General features: G+C 38.8%; 1 protein-coding gene across 1 annotated transcript in view; it reads left to right on the forward strand.

Annotated features, from left to right (window-relative positions):
* CEP192 (centrosomal protein 192) overlaps positions 1-19,011 on the forward strand; it is a 172,473-nt gene that overhangs the window by 58,466 nt on the left and 94,996 nt on the right. The window contains exons 17-27 of the mRNA XM_074987485.1: positions 2,036-3,116; positions 3,211-3,337; positions 4,859-5,030; positions 6,219-7,119; positions 8,858-9,006; positions 9,965-10,195; positions 12,047-12,172; positions 12,605-12,748; positions 15,159-15,222; positions 15,558-15,697; positions 15,795-15,887. Coding sequence (XP_074843586.1) covers positions 2,036-3,116; positions 3,211-3,337; positions 4,859-5,030; positions 6,219-7,119; positions 8,858-9,006; positions 9,965-10,195; positions 12,047-12,172; positions 12,605-12,748; positions 15,159-15,222; positions 15,558-15,697; positions 15,795-15,887 — 3,228 coding nt within the window. The remainder of the gene's footprint in view (positions 1-2,035; positions 3,117-3,210; positions 3,338-4,858; positions 5,031-6,218; positions 7,120-8,857; positions 9,007-9,964; positions 10,196-12,046; positions 12,173-12,604; positions 12,749-15,158; positions 15,223-15,557; positions 15,698-15,794; positions 15,888-19,011) is intronic.

Here is a 19,011-nt window from a genome sequence, read left to right on the forward strand (position 1 = left end):
GCTTGTTTAAGCCCAGTAGGGAGAAAGTCTTCAAGCCCTGAAGCTGTTAGGGCTTGTAGGGAGGAACCCTTACCCCTGGACCCAACAAAACTGAACTGCCAGGGAAAGGGCTCTTACCTTGCTGTCTCTTGAGGGAGAATTTGTTTGGATCCTCATGTCTTCAGTGAAGCTGACATAAAATGGTTATGGAAGTATTTTGTGACTTGAATGTTTACTTGGAGAAGACAGTTAATTCCTTCCTGAAGAGATGCATTTAATAGGTACTGCAGCTGTATGTTAAGGAGTATCCTTCTGTTTCTTCTAGGTATCTTCTCATTTTTGCCATGTTTGTGACGTTGTCTGTGACTAAATCGCATACATGACAATTGAATTTTTGTTCAGTTCACAGCTTTTGCTGCCAAGCTCTGTTGTGTGGGCATTTCTCACTGTTTCTGCAATATGAAACCCCATCTTAAGTTATCACACAGGTACAAATTACTGGATCATAATGTATGGTGCTCCACCCATCAAGATACTGGCTCAGTTTCCCTCTTTCTCATACACTGTATTTGGCAACCTTCTGCCAATGTCTGCTCTGTCAGATGGACAGTAGCTTAATTTTAAGGATTCAACCATGTCAATGAAGATGTTCAACAGTGAGCTTATGGCATAAATGGACTGAACAGTCTTTTCATCATTCTATAGTCTATTGATGGTATTTGCTGGCCCTTACAACAAACCAATCTGTAGTGGGGGTTTTACTGGATGACTGAAACGTTTTTGCTTTCACTGTTACTTTCTTTAAAGTGCATTTAGCTGCAGCACTGCTGCTAAAAGTACTAGTGGATCACTTACGTTGTTACAGATAAATGGAATTGTGAAACAAAAGACTTAAAACATGTAAGTGAAAAATATTGAATAGTTTTTATTCACTTTTTTTTTATTCGGTTAATCTTTACACTCTTGCAGCAAGGATGCAGATCTGACTCCAAATTACCAGAAAAGTATGGTTGACTATGTTTAGAGTGCACTTACTCCAAAATTAAACCCCATTGAACTCACTGGCATGTATGTTTTTTGAGGAAGACAAGTATAGGATGGGGTTACTCTGTGAAAACTGAATTATTCTGAAGCAAAATAGGGAATAGACATGGCGTCACTATTGTATTCGGGGGCGGGGGAGGTATATCATGTCCAGAAGCTTGACGTTTTTTGCCTGTGGCAAGTCTGGGGGAATATAGGAAGCTGGATATGTGCTAAATGTCTCTCTTTTTTTTTTTTTTTTTTTTTTTTCCTTCAGTACACTGCTGGGTTTCTTTATATTGCCTCTGTCCTTTCCTATGCATTGTTTCTGTCTTTACCTAACCCCTTTGTGTTGCTTAGTCAAGGACCACCATCACATAAACACAGAACAAGAACAATTTGATCCAGCTTGTGTCTCTTAAGACATGACATTAGTTTGCTGAGAAACAAAGTCCAAAACTTTTAAGAAGCAAGTGTATATTGAGCATGTTTGAGATTTAATTGCAAGAGGGAAATTTTAGAATTTTTTTTTATACATAAAGAATCTCTTTAAATGCACCCTGAAATTATGTAGCGCTCAGGCAGGACAAGAATTTCAAAGAGGTCAGCTGGAAAGTAACATGTATTAAGGAATTGGCTTCTCACTTTAGCTTTGCCCCATTTCTTTGTAAACTGGCATGTTTTTGGGACTTCCTGTTGCAGTCTCCATTCTCTTCAGTCGCAGCTTCTTGAACTCAGAAGGCATAGAGAAAACTCTTCTTTAAATATGGTAACCTCCCACGATCTTTGAAAACTTAATGGCTTGTTCCCTTTCTTCTCCCTTTTATAGAGACTTTCTGAAACTCTTGGCCAATATGGCTCTTACTTCCTATGGTATTTTTATAAACATAACAAATGTTTTGTACCAGGTAATATATTACAATGCCTTTACAAGTAACTCGCAAAACTGCTGACATTTTGGCGGCTAAGACTGAACTATCTAGTTCTTTGGAATAAAACTTGGTTAAGCTTGTTTAATTTTATTTCATTTTAGGAAAGTCTTGGTAAAAGCAAATTTGAAGAGAAGATGTATGACCTCACCATTCCTCTCCTGAGTATAAGTACAATTGCTTCTGCTATTGCTAATGCATCAGCTAGTGCTGATCCTTCCCAATTAGCTGCTATGATAATGGCACTTTCAAATAAAAATAGAGAGAAACCCTTCCTTCCTGAAGCTGATACAAGTACAAATTTTTCCTACATTAATCAGCTTTTATCTAGCAGTGAAGAAAAGCATGTGCTTAATATGGAGAAATATCTTAAAAAGACTGAAGAGGCTGGGCATGACAGTGATCCTGAAAACATTACAAGATCTAATGTATCTGTCCATGACCATACTTGGGATAGCTCTTTACCATTTAAACACAAGACTGAAGACACTCAGGCAGCAGACTTGTTAAATAGTAACCTTATGAAGCAAAGGGGGGAATGGCTTCCAGGCTCTACAGAAAGCTTACATGAAGAAAATGGCACCCAGGTTTCCTCTTGTGCATCTAACTTCCCTGAGAATAAAAAGAAAACTGTAAACAGAACTAAGTGTTCGGAAGAATCATCAGATTTGATCAGAGGTAAATGCCAACAGAAAAAGAGGATTGGTCTTATTTCAAACATAGTAGATTCAGAAAAGAGATCCAGTGAAAATGAGACAAAAGGCTTTTTGAATGCACCTGCAAGACACAAGGAGAGGGCACGTACAGGCAAGTGTGCTTTGTTAAAGCAATCTGCTAGACACACTAGTGGGTTCACATATTCGCATATTAGCTCTTCTAATGCAAATAAAGAAACAAATCATCAGTCAATGAACAAAATTGTTCCTAGATCATGTCCTGACTCAGTGAAGAGAGCAGCTACAGACAGCATAGTGTCAACCAGCAGCTTAAAACTTGTCCAACAGCCTAGTATTCAATTACCTGCAAGTCATACCAAAGCAGAATCTACACAGAAACCAAGCAAAGACAAAAAGATACAAGTTGGCAACATGCAAAAGAGTACCAGGGAGACTAGTACTGCTTGCACTAGTAATGTAAAGCACGTGACTTTTGAAAAGCCTTCTGTGACTTCTCCACAAAGTATTGGTAAGTAAACACATAGCCTTGGTCTGTTTCCTAAATGGCACATTTTGAAAATGTATTACTCCAGTTGTGCTTGAAGGGATTCTTCTGTTAACAGATCGGAAACCCGCATCTTCTGAATGTGACTTGCAGGCTTCAGAAGATGAACAGTGCAGCTTCAGACCCTCAACTTCACCACTAATTCATTCTTCTCCCAGTGAAGCTTCTGGAACTACTCTTTCAGGGTAATCTTATTTGATGGGGGAGTGAGGAACTAACATTTCTGTATAGATCCTATTTTATGTTGCATTTTGAGATCTGTCTGACCTCTATTTACTGTAGGTTCTTGTTTCAGTAACATATAACTTTCAGTGTCCCTCTGTTACGAGTATCAGTTGTCTTCACCAATATTCAAGTGACAAGAGGCTTGAGAAAGAGCTGGCTTTCTGTATCTACCCACTGATTTGAGGGGAAAAAATCAGGACATCTAGGATAGGAATCTTGAGTTTTTCCCACTTATGCCCTAATATGGGGGTGTCCAAACAACCAGCCTACCAACCAGATGTAAATCAAGTTGGACTTCAGATATCTGCATTACCTATGTGTGTGGGTTTTTTTGTTTTTCTTCCCGCCCCCCCCACCCCCCAGGCTAACTCAAACAAACATCACTGCGTTCTTTGCAATTTGTGGGCTCCCATACCATCTGGGAGCATCCTTAAAATGATAGCTCAGTTTCTAGCAGTTGCAGAATTTAATTAGGATTATAAAGCTGGACCTAATAATGTTTAATCTGGCCCTGGATGATTTATAGGCATAAATTAATATTCTGATCCATGGTTGATGTTTCGTTTATTATGGCTTTCACCAAAATAAATAGGACACCTTCCCCAACTTTATTAATATTTTAATTCTACATAAGTTAAACACTTATTGAAAAATTAGTCTCTATTGTACATGCTGTTAATGCTCAATTATGGAGCATGCTGCTGTTGTTCAAGAAGTTAATACACAATTTTGGATGAATACTCCATTTTCTGCTGTCATCTGCTAAAAGATAGGAAATGTATAGCTTTGGAGTATCTTGATAAATAATACTGTGATTAAAATTATAGGTGACTCTTACATAAAAGCCATTTAAGTTGCAAAGGAGAATAGCCTTGAAGGGTGTTCCAGAAAATGTACCTCTTAGGTGTTTGGGGGATGGGGGGGAAAATGTACTCCTGTTGGTCTGGATATTGACATATAGTATATGGAGTTAAACAGAACTCGAGAAATACAAACCTACTTAATGGTGGCCTCCTCATGCCATAGGAGGTTGTTTTTTTTTTAAAGTTCTTAGGCCACTTTCATTACTATAGTGTCTGTGTGCCCAAGCACCAATTGTTCTGGTGAAAGATATGTCCTTAACAATCCAAATATAGCATCTACAAAAGCTGAGGAATTGTCCAGAGAGATCCAATGGCAGAATTTGGACTACTGTACAAATAATAAACAGTAGTTTTATTATTTAGATTCCTAGGGCCAGGTATCCTAGTATCTTTTTTTTTTTTTTTTTGTAGTTGACCTATTCAGTTATGTGTTAACAGTAAATGGGCTCCAGATTAAATTTAATAAAGTAGCTAATTCAGAGAGCTGAATACCTATAAGTGGTCCCTAACATTTAAACTTGTGATTTTTTTTTTTTTTTTTTTTTGCGGGGGGGTGGGGGGGGATGAGAGAGGGAAGATACAAATCAATATTGAGATGCTTTTACATTTCTCCTCTAGCTTTGAAGCTGATTCTCCTGGCATAGCACCTTACTTTCAGAGAACTGCCTACAATGACAGCACTCTTACTCAGTCAGTATGTTCAAGTCCTAGCATGAGTCGATTGACATATGTCTCTGCAACTGAAAATACCATTAAGAATACAGCCACCATACCTACTCCAGCCAGACTGGTAAGATAGTCTTGATCTATAGGTGAACAATGGAGGTACAAGAACATAGAAAATATTTTTTCTGCAACCCCACGTAACTCCAACTTTCATGTAAGTCGAGGGGGAACAGGAATCAGGCTACAGCCTGGTTCCTGGCTCCCCTGGGCTTTCAGGAGCCGTGAAACTAAACAGCCCATGAGGGCTGGTCAGTTTCCTGACTCTGAGTAGCAGGGAGCCAGGGGGCAGGCCTGGTTTCTGTCTTTTTGAGGCTTGCAGGACCTGGGAAACTGACCAGTTGGCTTGGTTTCCAGCTCCCCACCACTCCAGAGACCAGGAAACCGCTCCAGTTGGGGTGGCAAGAGTCAGATTGCTGCCCCGATAGGAGTGGTTTCCCTGCTCCTGTCAAGGATGGCAGCCTGACTTGTAGCTTCCACCCCGACGGGAGCAGTTTACCGTTCCTGTTGGGGCAACAGTCGCTTTAACCTGAGGCATGTAACTTGATTGATTGTATGGGTTCCAAGGGTGTACTGCTTGTACTTTCAGGATTGTTACCCTAGCTATGGAAGCTAACTTCACTGATGGGAACTTAATAAGTGGGGCATTCCCCAGCAACTTAACAGGACTGGTTCTGTCCCCTAGCTGCAAGCAAGTGGGAGCATCCACTGCCTTAACTGTGGAATTTATCTTTCAGAAGTTTAAGCATTATTACATCAAATGGCCTTGTAGGCACTTCCTAGCAAAGATGAGTGTTTCACTTCTTGATGTATATCAATGTAAAATGTGATTGTTTTCCTACAATTAGGCTAGGTAGAATGTTATATATAACTTTGTAATTTTTGATGGATAATAATGGTTCTTTTAAACATTTTCCTCCAATTCGTATCTAATTTTATAAGGGCAGAAAATTATGGTGACACGGTCAAATTATTTTTTAATGATGGGGGATGTTTAAATTCAAAAAGTTAAGGCTGTATAATTAAGATAGTGTGAACATAATGTGTCAATTTGCAAAGTAAAATATCCTTATTCTAGTTCTCAAGCTACATTTTTCTTTCTTGGCCTACTGTTATACTTCCATCTATAAGTAAAATTTATCTTCATCAGTTAGCATATAGTAAACTGATATTTACTGACATTTACGGATAAAAATCTAATTCTTCCAAGCCTATCTAACTTGTAATAATATATGATTAACAACTTCTGTTCCAGAGTAACAATGCTAGTGAGTTGAGCACAACAATAATTCGAGCCAGTCCAACTCCATTAGTAGAACAAGCTACTGGAGAACCTGAAGACTTGCATCAAAGAAAGAGAGGAGAATCATCATTCAACACAAGTCAGAAGAATATGAATCAGAAATCTGAAGGAAATGAGTCAAACAGTCTTAGCAACCAAGTGGAAGATGCAGTACCTAACCATGAAGTGTCGAAAGACTGTTTGCCAGAGAGTGAAAATGAATTTATTTCAAGAGTTCCAAATGTAAAACCTGGTCAAAATGAAATGGGACATGTTAATTCAGCTTTACCAAGCAAATCATGTGTCCTTCAACCATTATCTGTTAATGTTGATACACCTGTAAGTTGGCAGGATCATACAAAGAGGCCAGGATTATCCTCTCTAAATATGATACCCACATACTGTGGGTTAGGTGGTTGTATTCCATTTAATCAAAACACACGTAGTGAGCAGTATATTCCTGTTTCAAGCTTCAAGTCCCATGGATCTGCCACTGATTCTCAGACACTGTCATCTGCAATTCCCACACTGCTTACTGGACGTTCACTTACAACAACTGGATTTGCTCAGCAGTACCTGGGAAACATGCAATCAAATGGAAATGTTGCTTTTCCACATTATGGTGGCAGCTGCCCCAGTTGTTGTTGTCTTCCAACAGGACTTCCTGTTTCTAGTGTCCCAGGAGGACACATTCAGAATTCAGTCACAGTAGGAATTCCTTTAGGTGCAAGTGTTGGCCCTAAATTGTTGGGTACGCCTTCACTTTGTAATCCGTCCTCTGCTCCCTGGAACCCGACTATTTTAAATACAGAATTGTACGTTGGAAAATCTGCTTGCACGAGTGGAAGTGAACGGAGGGAGCCATCTGGGCTTGGTAAGTGGTGTGTGTGGTTTTTTTTTTTCTTTTCTAAGCAATTTTGTTTTATAATACTATTATTGATCAAAACAATTTTAAAGTGGTAATTTAATTTGAGAAATGGAAATGTTCCATGTTTCACTGATACACAGCTACAGCTGTCATCTGGCTTGTTGCACACACCAGGGATTTATCAGACTATCCTAAATTTTTGTATAGTCCATTTAAATTGTGTTTAAATCAAGTTACATAAATAGCATAACCACCTCAAAGGATGTTTTTTGTCATTGGACATATTAGATCCTGACATTTTCTTGAGCAGCATTTCCTGAACTGTGTTCCATGGAACACTGGTGGGCCATGTGATATGAATAGGTATTCAATGAGAAACTTTTGAGGCTAGTGATATTTTTTTCTTGTAAAAATTACACTTCAGATATCAAAAATATTGAGGTATTTGAATAGTATTTCGAATGTAGGTATATTAATGTTTACAATGCATTCATAATGGTATAGTTATGTGACACAAGCCGAAACAAGTGCAAAAACACACTCTTCCCGTTTTTAAACCTGTCACGTTACTTACTTTTTTTATTTTCCAGTAGTTTTCTGTTTTTTTAAAAAAAAAAAATTAAACACAATTTAAAAATATTTTTTTCCATACCTGATTTGTTTTGCAGGGTTTTTGATTGATTGTTTTTTCCATAAAAATTGTTTTTAAGGTTTAAGGAAAGAGGGTTTTTTAACAATACTATCCTTTTTGTACAATAGAGTGACAGTAACCATCCTTCTTTCAGCAGTTATGTTGATTGTACATACGTACTAAATGTAGGCATTCTGTTGTCCAGATTCGCAGCTTGGAGGTTCTTCTAAAGGTATTCCAGTCCTACTATGGAATTAGCTCACCTTGGTTTTGTCCTTGACAAATGTAAATATTTACATGGTCAATCCCTTCTGCTGTGCAATTAATTAATTTCTACTGTCCTTAATATAGTTTTCTACCTGAATGTTACATTAGTGATACCCATTTAATACAATTTCCCTTTTCAGTAGGAGGGAGTAAGTATATAGATGGCTCCTAAATATTCGCTTGTCTTTCAGCTGAGACAGCCATCAGATAAAATTATGGTTGTTTCAGGCAGACAAACTGAAATTTGTGAACAATTTCAAACCTACTGAACTCTTAAACAGCTTTAATGACAAGCTCTGTTACAAGAGGCTAATCAATATAATAGGAACTAGTGTCCATGTTGTGTGCTGGAACTCAGTTTAAAGAGCAGACACCTAAAATCAGCAAGTTTCTGTAATAAGTCATCACTTTAAGTAAATAAAGATATTAATCAGTATCATGATGCTTATGTTTATAGAAACACCACATTTCCCCTGAGGTGTATGCAACCAGCCCGTCTGTTATTCCATTTGATATGAAACCTTCACCTGCTTACAGTTCAGCAAGTACTTTTTTAGGTGTGGAGGGAGGATGGTTGGTTTTTGTAACTGTCTTTGGCATGGTTCTACCACTGTCATTTGCAAGGGCATTAGAATCTTGAACCTTTAATGAAAATCCTCTGGTTCAAGCTCATGGGGCAACATTTGCAAGAAGTCTCAGACCAGTATTAATCATCTTTGGAGTGAAGGTCACAGACTCTTAACTTCATGACCCATTTTGATGTTAGCATTTTGTTACCTTCATCACACTGCTCATATAGCAGTACAGATGTATAGATATGGTAAATAAATGAGTTTTCTTTCGTAGGCCATGTGAGAGTACCAGAAGAGCTCAAGTTCCCTAACTCTTGTTGCGTGGGAATTGCATCGCAGACTAATCTTGGTATTTTTAATCCAACTGAACGATGGTTGCAGGTCAGCATTGGAATATTCAGTATTGCAATTAATGGAGAAAAGGTAAGGGGGGGGTGTAGTTTTTTCTTCCTGTGTAAGTTTTAATGTATAGTATGATATTTCAAGTGTTGGGGACAAGGAGTGTAGAGTCCAAAAATTCTTCCCAAAGTCTTCCTTTCTTTGAGTTTTAATTCATCAAAAACTTATATTAGTAGGAAAGGAAAGGAGCTTGACAGATTCATGTGGAAAAAATTCTGGATTTGGCTTCTTCCAGACTGACTGATCCTTACATATATCTTTTTAATCCCTTTCTCAGTCATAGCATGCAACCTCTACCACGCTAATAGCTTCTTTTCAGCTATGAGGTTATAATCCCATTTGAAATTCCTGCGTGGTAGCTAGTGCAAATATTTCCTGATGAAGCTGGCTGATGCTTAGTATTGTTTTAATGTTTGAAACCAGAACTGGAAGCTGATTATATTGAGTTTTAGGCTGAAGCTTACTCTTCTTGGGTACTTTGCACTGGAACAGCCTTAATGTAATATGATATGATTAACATAATATATATTTACTGTGTAAGCAGTATTACTTAATTTTGTAAAACTAGTTCTTTATATGCAAAGTCTATAGGGATGGTGGAGACGAAACGCAATATGTTTGTATTGTGGGAAGCTTATGAAGGCAAAATCTTATGTATACAGTCTTAAGTATATTGTAATACTCTGCAGGCCAGTGATCTTGATGCTGTACAGATTGGGAGAGGGACTCTTTTTTCTCAAAACTGAAAATATAAAATTAAAATGCTGCAACTGTCAGCTGAGACAGAACAGGGTGGGGAATGGGAAGGCGACACAACATTAAAACCACTAGGCAAAAACTTGGTGAACAGGTATCAGTTTGCCACCCAATGAGCCGTTGTTGGTTGGCTTTGTGGATGTGATCTTTAGAAATAAGTGTTAAGGATGGAATATTACCTTTTCTGACTTTCACAGAAACTGACAAGCCTAACTTCTTTTCTTAGATGGATCCTCTCAAATATCAGTGTTTAGTGTTCAAGAACAAAACCATTATAGGCCCTCATGCTACAGAAGACGTGAAAATACTTTTCTTACCTTATCATCCTGGAGTCTTCCAGTGTGTCCTCGGTATTGCATCTTGGCCAGTTTCTGCAGAGGCTGAGACAATAGTCCAGGCAGAAGCTTTGGCGACAAAGGTCGTTTTGACAGCAGTTGCTGAAAATCCTAATCTAGAGGTAAGAAGCAGTTTGTTATATTGAACAGATATGCTCTTGTGTGTTTGGTGCTTTTAAATACTTCAGAGCACACAAGATGACTTAGTTCCAAAGGAGGTGAGAATACTTTGTGTAAATGAAGAGGTAACAAAGGTAAGCTGTAACATAAGTTACTTAGCAGATTTATGAACAGAGGGTCATCTGTATGGGGGATTGGAGACTACTGCTTCATAAGTAATTGTTCTTTTGCCTGTGCTAAGATACGGTGCACAATTTTTTCATTTAGTTTTATAGCTGGGTGGCTAAAACAGGAGTAATTATTTTTTCTTTGAGTAATTGTCATGGTCATTCCTTCTGATGCATATACTCCATGTACCTGTGGTGAATTTTTTTGACTAGTGCTGTCTGAACCATTCCTGTGCTGATAAGCTCCTTGTATACATGGACCCTTTTTGCTTTCATCAAGCTGGTGTTGGTTACTAATACTTGTGAGCAAACCTCCTTGATCTAGCTATTCATTCCTATCTGTTTAATGCTGGCTAAAACAAGGAGACGAGCCTGTTTATGAAAACCAAAAAGCTCTTCTGAAATCACACTTGTATCAAACTTTGACTGTTTTGGGAGCTGGTCACTCTGTCTACATGGTCACTGAAATGTTCTTGTTGGAGCCCTTGTGGATTTGAGGGAGCAAGATACTTCCTGGACTTGGTTAAACCATCACACAGTGAATCACGTTTCTTATTGTATGATTCCTAGTCATAGGCCCGCTTTCAAATACAGCTGGTCCAGCTTTGTGTACTTACATGTAATCATGCAGCTCTAAGCTACCTTGCCTATTTATCGTGATCTTGGGAATTAGCTCTCTATTCTGTTTCTTGCAAGGTAGTCTGTCTTCAGGAATAGTCTGGTTGTCACCATCACTCTGATTGGAGGGTAGTCGTAACTAATTTGAGGCTGGGGGTTGAACACCGTTGAAACAAGGTGGCATAGGTATGCTGAGTTTTCTGTCTCTGACTAGAAGTCAGTTATGTTAGCATACAGCTTCCACCTTAAGCCATGCAGAAGCCAAACACTCATTGCTGTCAGGAGACGATGAGTAGGGGATAGTGACAGAGACTGGTTTAGTCCTTTGTAACCAATGATTTGGTATGTTTCTCCGAGCTAACTTTTCTGCCAAGATTTTGAAACTCAGGATAGAACTAACTGAGCTGTCACTGGTACCTCATGGACAAAATGTGCAAGATACTAATACTGCACTCTTAACTTTCTGCAGTGGGGAGCTTTAAGTAGGGGATAAAAGCTTTTAAGTAAAATGTGGAGCTGTTGAGGTAGAGTTAGCCAAGTTGTAGTTGGTTGGCTCCTTAAACCGGCTATACTGTATGTTACTTTGACATGCTGTTTGCCTTAAATTTTCTGAATAGTCATCCTGTATAGCCACAAAAGGCTTGATTTGCTGGAACTGCCAAATCTCTTCAAATACAAAGGTACTCTTTCCTGTCTTCCCATCCTCCACTGGCTGCCTTTTTATATGTCATCACCAAATAGTAATCACTTAAACAAAATCATAATTCCTGAGTGAGAATATGTGGAAACCCTACCAAGCACCCAAGATTTCCCTTTCCTGGTTGAGGTCTTGTGGTAGATTCTGTACAAATGCACAATCCCTGCCTAGAACAGTTTTTAATTCAAATAGACACAGCAAATAGTACTTACAAATGTTTAAGGTTGTACATCTTGTCATGCATTTTAAAGCCACCCTCTCATTTCTTCCTCTTGAGAGCAGGGGAGCTGCACTGTGTTGTTGGGTGAAGGAGAGAAGAGATGATCTCTCCGTAAAACTCTTCTAAATGTTGTCTCCCTCTCTAATATCAGGTGGAAACAGGAAAGACAGAGGGTCTAGATTTTGGGGACCTGTCATCTGGTAGTTGGAAGGCTCTCCCACTAAAACTAATCAACAAGACCCATGCTTCAGTGCCCATCAGACTTATTATTAAAGCAGTAAGTATATTATGTTTGTGTGTGCCTGTAATTTATTTAAATGCAGAATTGGAGGACTGGATGGGACCTTGAGAAGTCATCTAGTCCTATCCCCTGCTCTCACTGCAGGACTAAGTATTAACCATCCCTGACAGGTGTTTGGAGATTTTTTAAGAGAAAAGTTAGACAATCATGAAACTGACTTTTCTGTCGCAGGAATTCTAATAACCAGTGTTACGGATGAACTTGACACTGGAGAAGCATATTTTAAAATCTGTCTCATGGCTGATTAGCTGTGCTGCTGGGATAGGTTTCCAAAAACGATAATTTCCAATTCAGTTCTTTGACAATTTGAAACACTATGCAGCACCTACAGAAATATCTTGAAAACGTCTGTTACACATCTTCAGAAGTATCTTAATATTTTATATCAAGTAGTTTTATTTATTACAGAATGCTGTAGCATGGCGTTGCTTCACATTTTCCAAGGAACCAGTTACTAATTTTGTTGAATATTCACCTCAGACTGATGCAGTCTCTCAGTTAGCAGCTTCATCAGTTGTAAATCATGTGATACATGCAAGTTATGATGGACAAGTAAGTGTTTCATAACATTGGTTTTTTGCAATTTTCTTTAAAGTGATAACTCAATTTGCACCATGTATAAACATAAGAACCGCCATACTGGGTCAGACCAAAGGTTCATCTAGCCCAGTGTCTTGTCTTCTGACAGTGGCCAATGCCAGATGCCCCAGAGGGAGTGAACAGAACAGGCAATCACAGAGGTGATCACTCTGCTGACATCCATTTCCAAATTCTGACAAACAGAGGCTAGGGACACACCTTTCCAACCTATCCTGGCTAATATCCATTGATTGGACCTAGCCTCCATGAATTTTTCTAGTTCCTTTTTTGAACCCTGTTCAAGACTTGGCCTTCATAACCACCTCTAGCAAGGAGTTCCACAGACTTACTATGCGTTGCATGAGCAACAACTTCCTTTTGTTAATTCAAAACCTGCTACCCATTAATGTCATTTGGTGACGCCTAGTTTTGTTTTGTTATGGGAACAAGTAAATAACTTTACTTATTCATATTTTCTACTCCAGTCATGATTTTATAGACCTCTGTCATGTTCCCTCACTTAGTCTCCTTTTTTCTAAGCTGAAAAGTCCCAGTCTTTTTAATCTTTATTCATATGGCGTGCACTCTAAACCCCTAATCATTTTAGTTGCCCTTTTCTGAACCTTTTCCAATGCCAATCTTTTCTGATGAAGCAACTACATCTGTATGCAATATTCAAGATGTGGGCATCCTATGGATTTACATAAATCTTTCTTATTCTGTATCCCTTTTTAAATAATTCCTAGCATTCTGCTTGCTTTTTTGATTGCTGCATTACATTGAGTGGATGTTTTTCAGAGAACTATCCATAATGACTCCAAAATATCTCTCGACTGGTCATAGCTAAATTAGTGCCATCCTTCTGTATATGTTGGGAGTATTTTTTCCCCCCCCAATGTGCATTACTTTACATTTGTCATTTTTATTGCCCAATCACTTAGTTTTTTGAGATCTTTTTGAAGCTCTTCACAATCTTTGTTCTTAATTACTTTGAACAGTTTTTAGTATCAGTAAATTTTCGCCACCTCACTACCCCTTTTTCCAGATTATTTAGAAATAAGTTGAATAGGCCTGGTCCCAGTACAGACCCTTGGGGGACCAGTTACCTCTCTCCAGTCTGAAAACTTACCATTTACAGTAAACTCCTGAGATGCATGCAGCCGAGTTACTTGTTTTGCTGGTTAATGTGACTGCCCTTGACAGGAGTAGGGAAACCTCTCTGATGAGTGGTGGCAGAGACTGGGCTGCTGCTAGTGACAGGAGAGGTTTCCCCACTCCTGTCAGGGATGACAGCTGTTCCTGTTAGTGGCAGCAGCTGAGAGTCAGACTCTCAGCTGCTGCCACTGACAGGAGGGGGGGGAAACTGTTGAGGGCGCCAGCCCTGATTAAGTTTCCTGGCTCTGCAAGCCAGGCTGCTGTCTAGCCCCCAGCTCCCCACCACTTGCTGGAGCTAGGTAACTGACCAGGGCTGGTGCCCTCCTCAGTTGCATGGAAGTTTGACTTATGCAGGGGTTGAGTTCTCACAACTCCTGCATAAGTCGGGAGTCTACTGTATTCCTACCTTTTTATTTTCTGTGTTTGTAACCAGTTTTCAATCCATGAGAGGACCTTTCCTCTTAACCCATGGCAGCTTGTTTCACTTAAGAGCCTTTCTGAAAAACTAAGTTCACTAGCTCCACTGGATCTTCCTTGCCCACATGCTTATTGACAACCTCAGAGAACTTGGGTAGATTAGTAAGGTGTGATTTCCCTTTACAGAAACCATGTTGACCCCAACAAGTTATGTAAATCTACGTGTCTGACAATCTTATTCTTTACTATAGTTTCCACTAATTTTGCCCAGTACTGATATTAGACTTACTGGTCTGTAATTGCCAGGATCACGTCTTGAGCCCTTTTAAAGTATTGGAAGGTGTGAGTTGTACTTTTGAGTTCATTTTGGTTTTCGGGTGGCAGGAGTGGTCATCCAGTAGTTCAGCTGTCAGAAGGGATTTAGGTGAGGGAGGGGGCGAGTCACTGTGTGATCATCCTAATTTAAAATATTAAGTAAGAATTTAAACTACTGGTATTATGTAAGGAAAAAAGTTCAAGATTATCCAGAACTTTTACTGTTTAATTTCCTCTTACGCTCCAGGTATGCTAAAGAAAATTTGGATAGCTTCTCTGTATATAACTTCACTGAAAAAAAAATTATGTAAAACCTGTAAAAGAAGCTTTTCATATTAAAATGCTTTTTGAGCATTTTGTGTCAGAAATACGGCTGTTCCAGATGGAGTGACATCTGAAGCTTCATGTATAAAGAATATCCTGCTGCATGTAGTCTACTGGATAGCTTGAAAGTTTGTGGCTGTGTGAGAAGCTTGAAATATGTTTCTTTTTTCAGGATCCTGAAACTTTAGTGGTATGGGTTCGGTTCCATGCACCAAAGAAACAAATTTCTCTTTCAGGTACAGTAGATAGACTTCCATTTTAATTTGACTAGTTTTTGTTAAAAATCTGCTTTAGGGCTAAGATGATGTCACTGTTATGGATACATTTCTGTATCATCTTTGCTCTCATGCCCTAATCTATATACAGCCATTTTTTAACTGACAGCTAAGTTTTAATATTTGAATGCTGTGAAATTATATAATACACAAGTACAGTACTATTATTTAATTAAGCCCCCCATTACCATCTTTCAAAATAAAATATTGTCCTTCAAATTTTACATTCAGAAATCAAACTTGAAGGAAGTTACAGGTGAAAAATGCTTGCTTTTGTTTCATTTATATCTTTCTAGATACTTTGTGTGCAGCAGAGGAGTTCTTAGCAAGAGTTGATGTAGAGATTGACAGTCCAGGGCCTACTAGTGTGATAAAAAATATTCCTCTCAGAGCAAGAGCTGGAACAGCTAGGATCCATGCTCCAAAGGACTTACAGGTATACTAGGAAAAAAAAATCAATCATACCTTAGCTTCACAGGTGTTTGATAGTAAAATATTCTTTGTTGTAAAATACAACTTTTTTTTTCCCCCAGACCATGTATTTGTCTGCTAGTGTGGGTTCTTCAGCCAAACAGCAACTGCCTTTAAAGAATGCTGGAAACATTGAAGTCTCTTTAAAAATTAAGGTGGGGCAACTACTTATTTTTCTAGATAGTAGTCTTAAAATTGGTTCAGTACTGCTAACAATGCATTGAAGTTGGTGACCTCTGGAGCCCCCACAAACCTTGTAATCTGATTGTCCCTTGGGCTTTTTGGGGGGACTAGCTGGCAAAGTGGGGGAAGTCCTTACTTTATTTAAAAAATAATTCTCTTTTGTTAAAAGAAGACTTGACAATGAAATCAGTCATTAGGAATGAATGTTTATTGCAGTATGTTTTGTTTCTAAAAGTCATAGGTTTTTCGATCATTTTTATAATTGTGTATGCTTGGCTGATGAGTGTCAGTATTAAATGACTAATTTTGTGAGTTTGCAGTTGTAAGTGATACCACCTGTCATGAAGGCTCTGCACATTGTTGTGGGTGGTACCCCCCGCTTCTCCTAACTCAGGATTGATGCACCACATTACACAGTCATCAGAACACTCAACAGTGCCAGATAGCAACAATCAGGGATTCTGGCCCTTTGGTTAGAGTGGAACAAATTGTCTGTAGCCTTTAGCTTTTTGACTGAGACGGACTATTATTGCCTGGGGATTTCACCCTCAGGTCAGGCAGAGCAAATGAACAGCTTATATCAGTGATCCAGTAGTGTAGTGGCAAGTGCAAGCTTGTGGTAGGGGCTAGACAAGCTGTTGCCACCCTTTTGTAACCAAGTGCCCAAAGAAATCGATCATCTACTTCTTAAGGGTCAAGTAGCAGCTCCCAGCATGTTACCTCTTTTGTTTCCTATGCTTGTCTCCTGTGGGCTTGGCTTGGCATCTCCCTTGGCCTCTGGAGGTGGTGGAACTCCTGTAGCATAGTCAAGGATACTCTCCTTCACTGTCTGGAGATATGACTGAACTTCAGAAGAGGGCAGCAGTGCACATCCATTCATCCATCCATCCATCCATCCATCCATCCTCCTCAGCCAGCTATAACTGGAGTGAGCAGCTTCCTTTTATGTTCACTCCCAGCATGTGCGGTTGATGAGGCATGGCCACCTGTGGCCACAGTGAGTAATTAAACCTTTCTTGCCCAGCCTGGGATTGATGTACCCTGTTATATCATCCAGACTGTGCATCAAGTTTCTTCCCCATTTGGTTTCGACAAGCAAGTCTGCTGTTTTGCTCAGTGCCCTGTTTAGAGCATATAGTCAGTGTTCAAAGTGAATTATCTACAGTAGTTGCATAAAGCAGTGTGGAGTAAGCATGGAATTGACCAAAGCTTTCCTTCATTCTGATTCATATTCAGATATTGACTGTTGCACAACTTGATCAAATCACTTAAGTTTTCTCTACCTCAAGTTCAGGGAGAATAGCATTATCAGAGTCAGTGGGACAGCTAGTTAATGTGCAATGGATATGTCATGGGAGATGAGTGCTTGGGGAGAAAACATAAGGGATGCAGGAAAGAAAAAACCATAATACTAGAGAAGCTGAGAATTGGGTAACCTAGCATTGGACCAATATAAAAAAATAAGGGGATTAGAAAGGGAAAAGAAAAGAATAGGCAATGCAATATTGCATAGGAGCAGAAGAAGTGAGAGGGAAAGTGAGAAAATAAATATATAACTTGTGCTTTGCTGGTTGATATCCTACATCTTTTCTCTGAAAGAAAGGGATGGAACAGCTATTTTGAGCACACTGCTTGTTTGTGTTTGTTTGCATGTACTAGGATGGAAATACTTGAATATCCCAAAGTGGTGGTGTACAGAGAAATGGCTACTTTTTTATGTGAGTTGTAGAGCCAAAGATAACCAGCGGGCTTTAAAATTGGTGCATATGCTAAGTAATCTTTTGGCTCAGAAGAGAATGGATTAAATCCCCTTTTTGTAATGACAACTACATTGTACAGAGGTATCGCCCAAATCATTAGACCATATAGAAGGTCAGACCAAAGCAAGTGACTTATTTTCTTTGTTACGGTTACAGGGATAGGAGATTTATTTACATCATGGCCATGTCTACACTACAGATCTTTCAAAAGAAGCTCTTCCAGAAAAATCTATTCTGAAAGAACTTTTGAACAAGTGAAACCACACACAAAAAAGCACATCAAATGAGTGATCTACACTTTTGAAAGAGAGCATCCATACAGCCCCCACTCCTTTTTCAAAAGAATAGGCCAGCAATTGAAAAATAGGCCCCATGAGGACTGCCCTTTTGCGGGGAGAGAAGACCCACAGAGCATCTACACACACTTTTTGAAAGAAGCTTTCAAAACAGCACAGTCTTCCTGAAATGTGAAAGGAAGAGTGGTTTGTGGTGTGTTTTTTGAAAGGAGCATCACATTCTTTCAACTTACTTTCGAAAGTGTGTGTGTGTGTGTGTGTGTAGATGCTCCGTTGGATCTTTCAAAAGAGCCCTCTTTTTTTGAAAAGAACTTGCTAGTGTAGACACGGCCCAGATGTATTGGTATCAGGAAAGCCTGGTGATGGAGTTGAGTGTGACTCTGAGATGAATTAGAGGACTTTGTACATGCACAGCTTGCTAGAATTGGTAGATTTGGATTTTTGAGCAAGGGAGCTACCTGCTAGATTTTTATTTTTCCTTCATTGAAGGAGACCAACTCTGTGTGTGTGGTGTGTGTGTTTTTTTTTTTTTTTTTTTTTTTTGTGATTAAGATGGCTATAAGAATATACCTGTCTCATACAACTGCTTTTATAAAGAAAATAATTCTATTATCCAACTACTTAGATCAGAGAGATAACATTGTACTAAAAATTGCACTAGTTATATTGAAATTGTTAATATTACTACCTATTCAGGATTATAGTTAAACTATAGGAAGGCTTTACAACCCAAAATACCTCACAGATGACACACGTTTCTCCAGGAAATAGGAATCATGGACCTCAGACTCTGAGGTTACATGGAAAATTACCCTTTGAAATACCTTTTTAGTTTTAAAAGGAAGCATGACTTCTGGAGCACAGCTTTTGTGATGGGTAGATGCTGTAGCATATTCTGTGGTAGTGGTCCTTGTAATTAGAAGATCTGCTGTCAACTGTTGGCAAATAATTTTTTTAAAACAAATCTACCAGGAAATAGAAAACATGATTAGTTAATATACTGAAAAGTCTTTTTTAAAGCTGTGATGGTGTAGAGAAAC

Source organism: Carettochelys insculpta, chromosome 2 (genome assembly GCF_033958435.1).
Source record: "Carettochelys insculpta isolate YL-2023 chromosome 2, ASM3395843v1, whole genome shotgun sequence".
Lineage (NCBI taxonomy): Eukaryota > Metazoa > Chordata > Testudines > Carettochelyidae > Carettochelys > Carettochelys insculpta.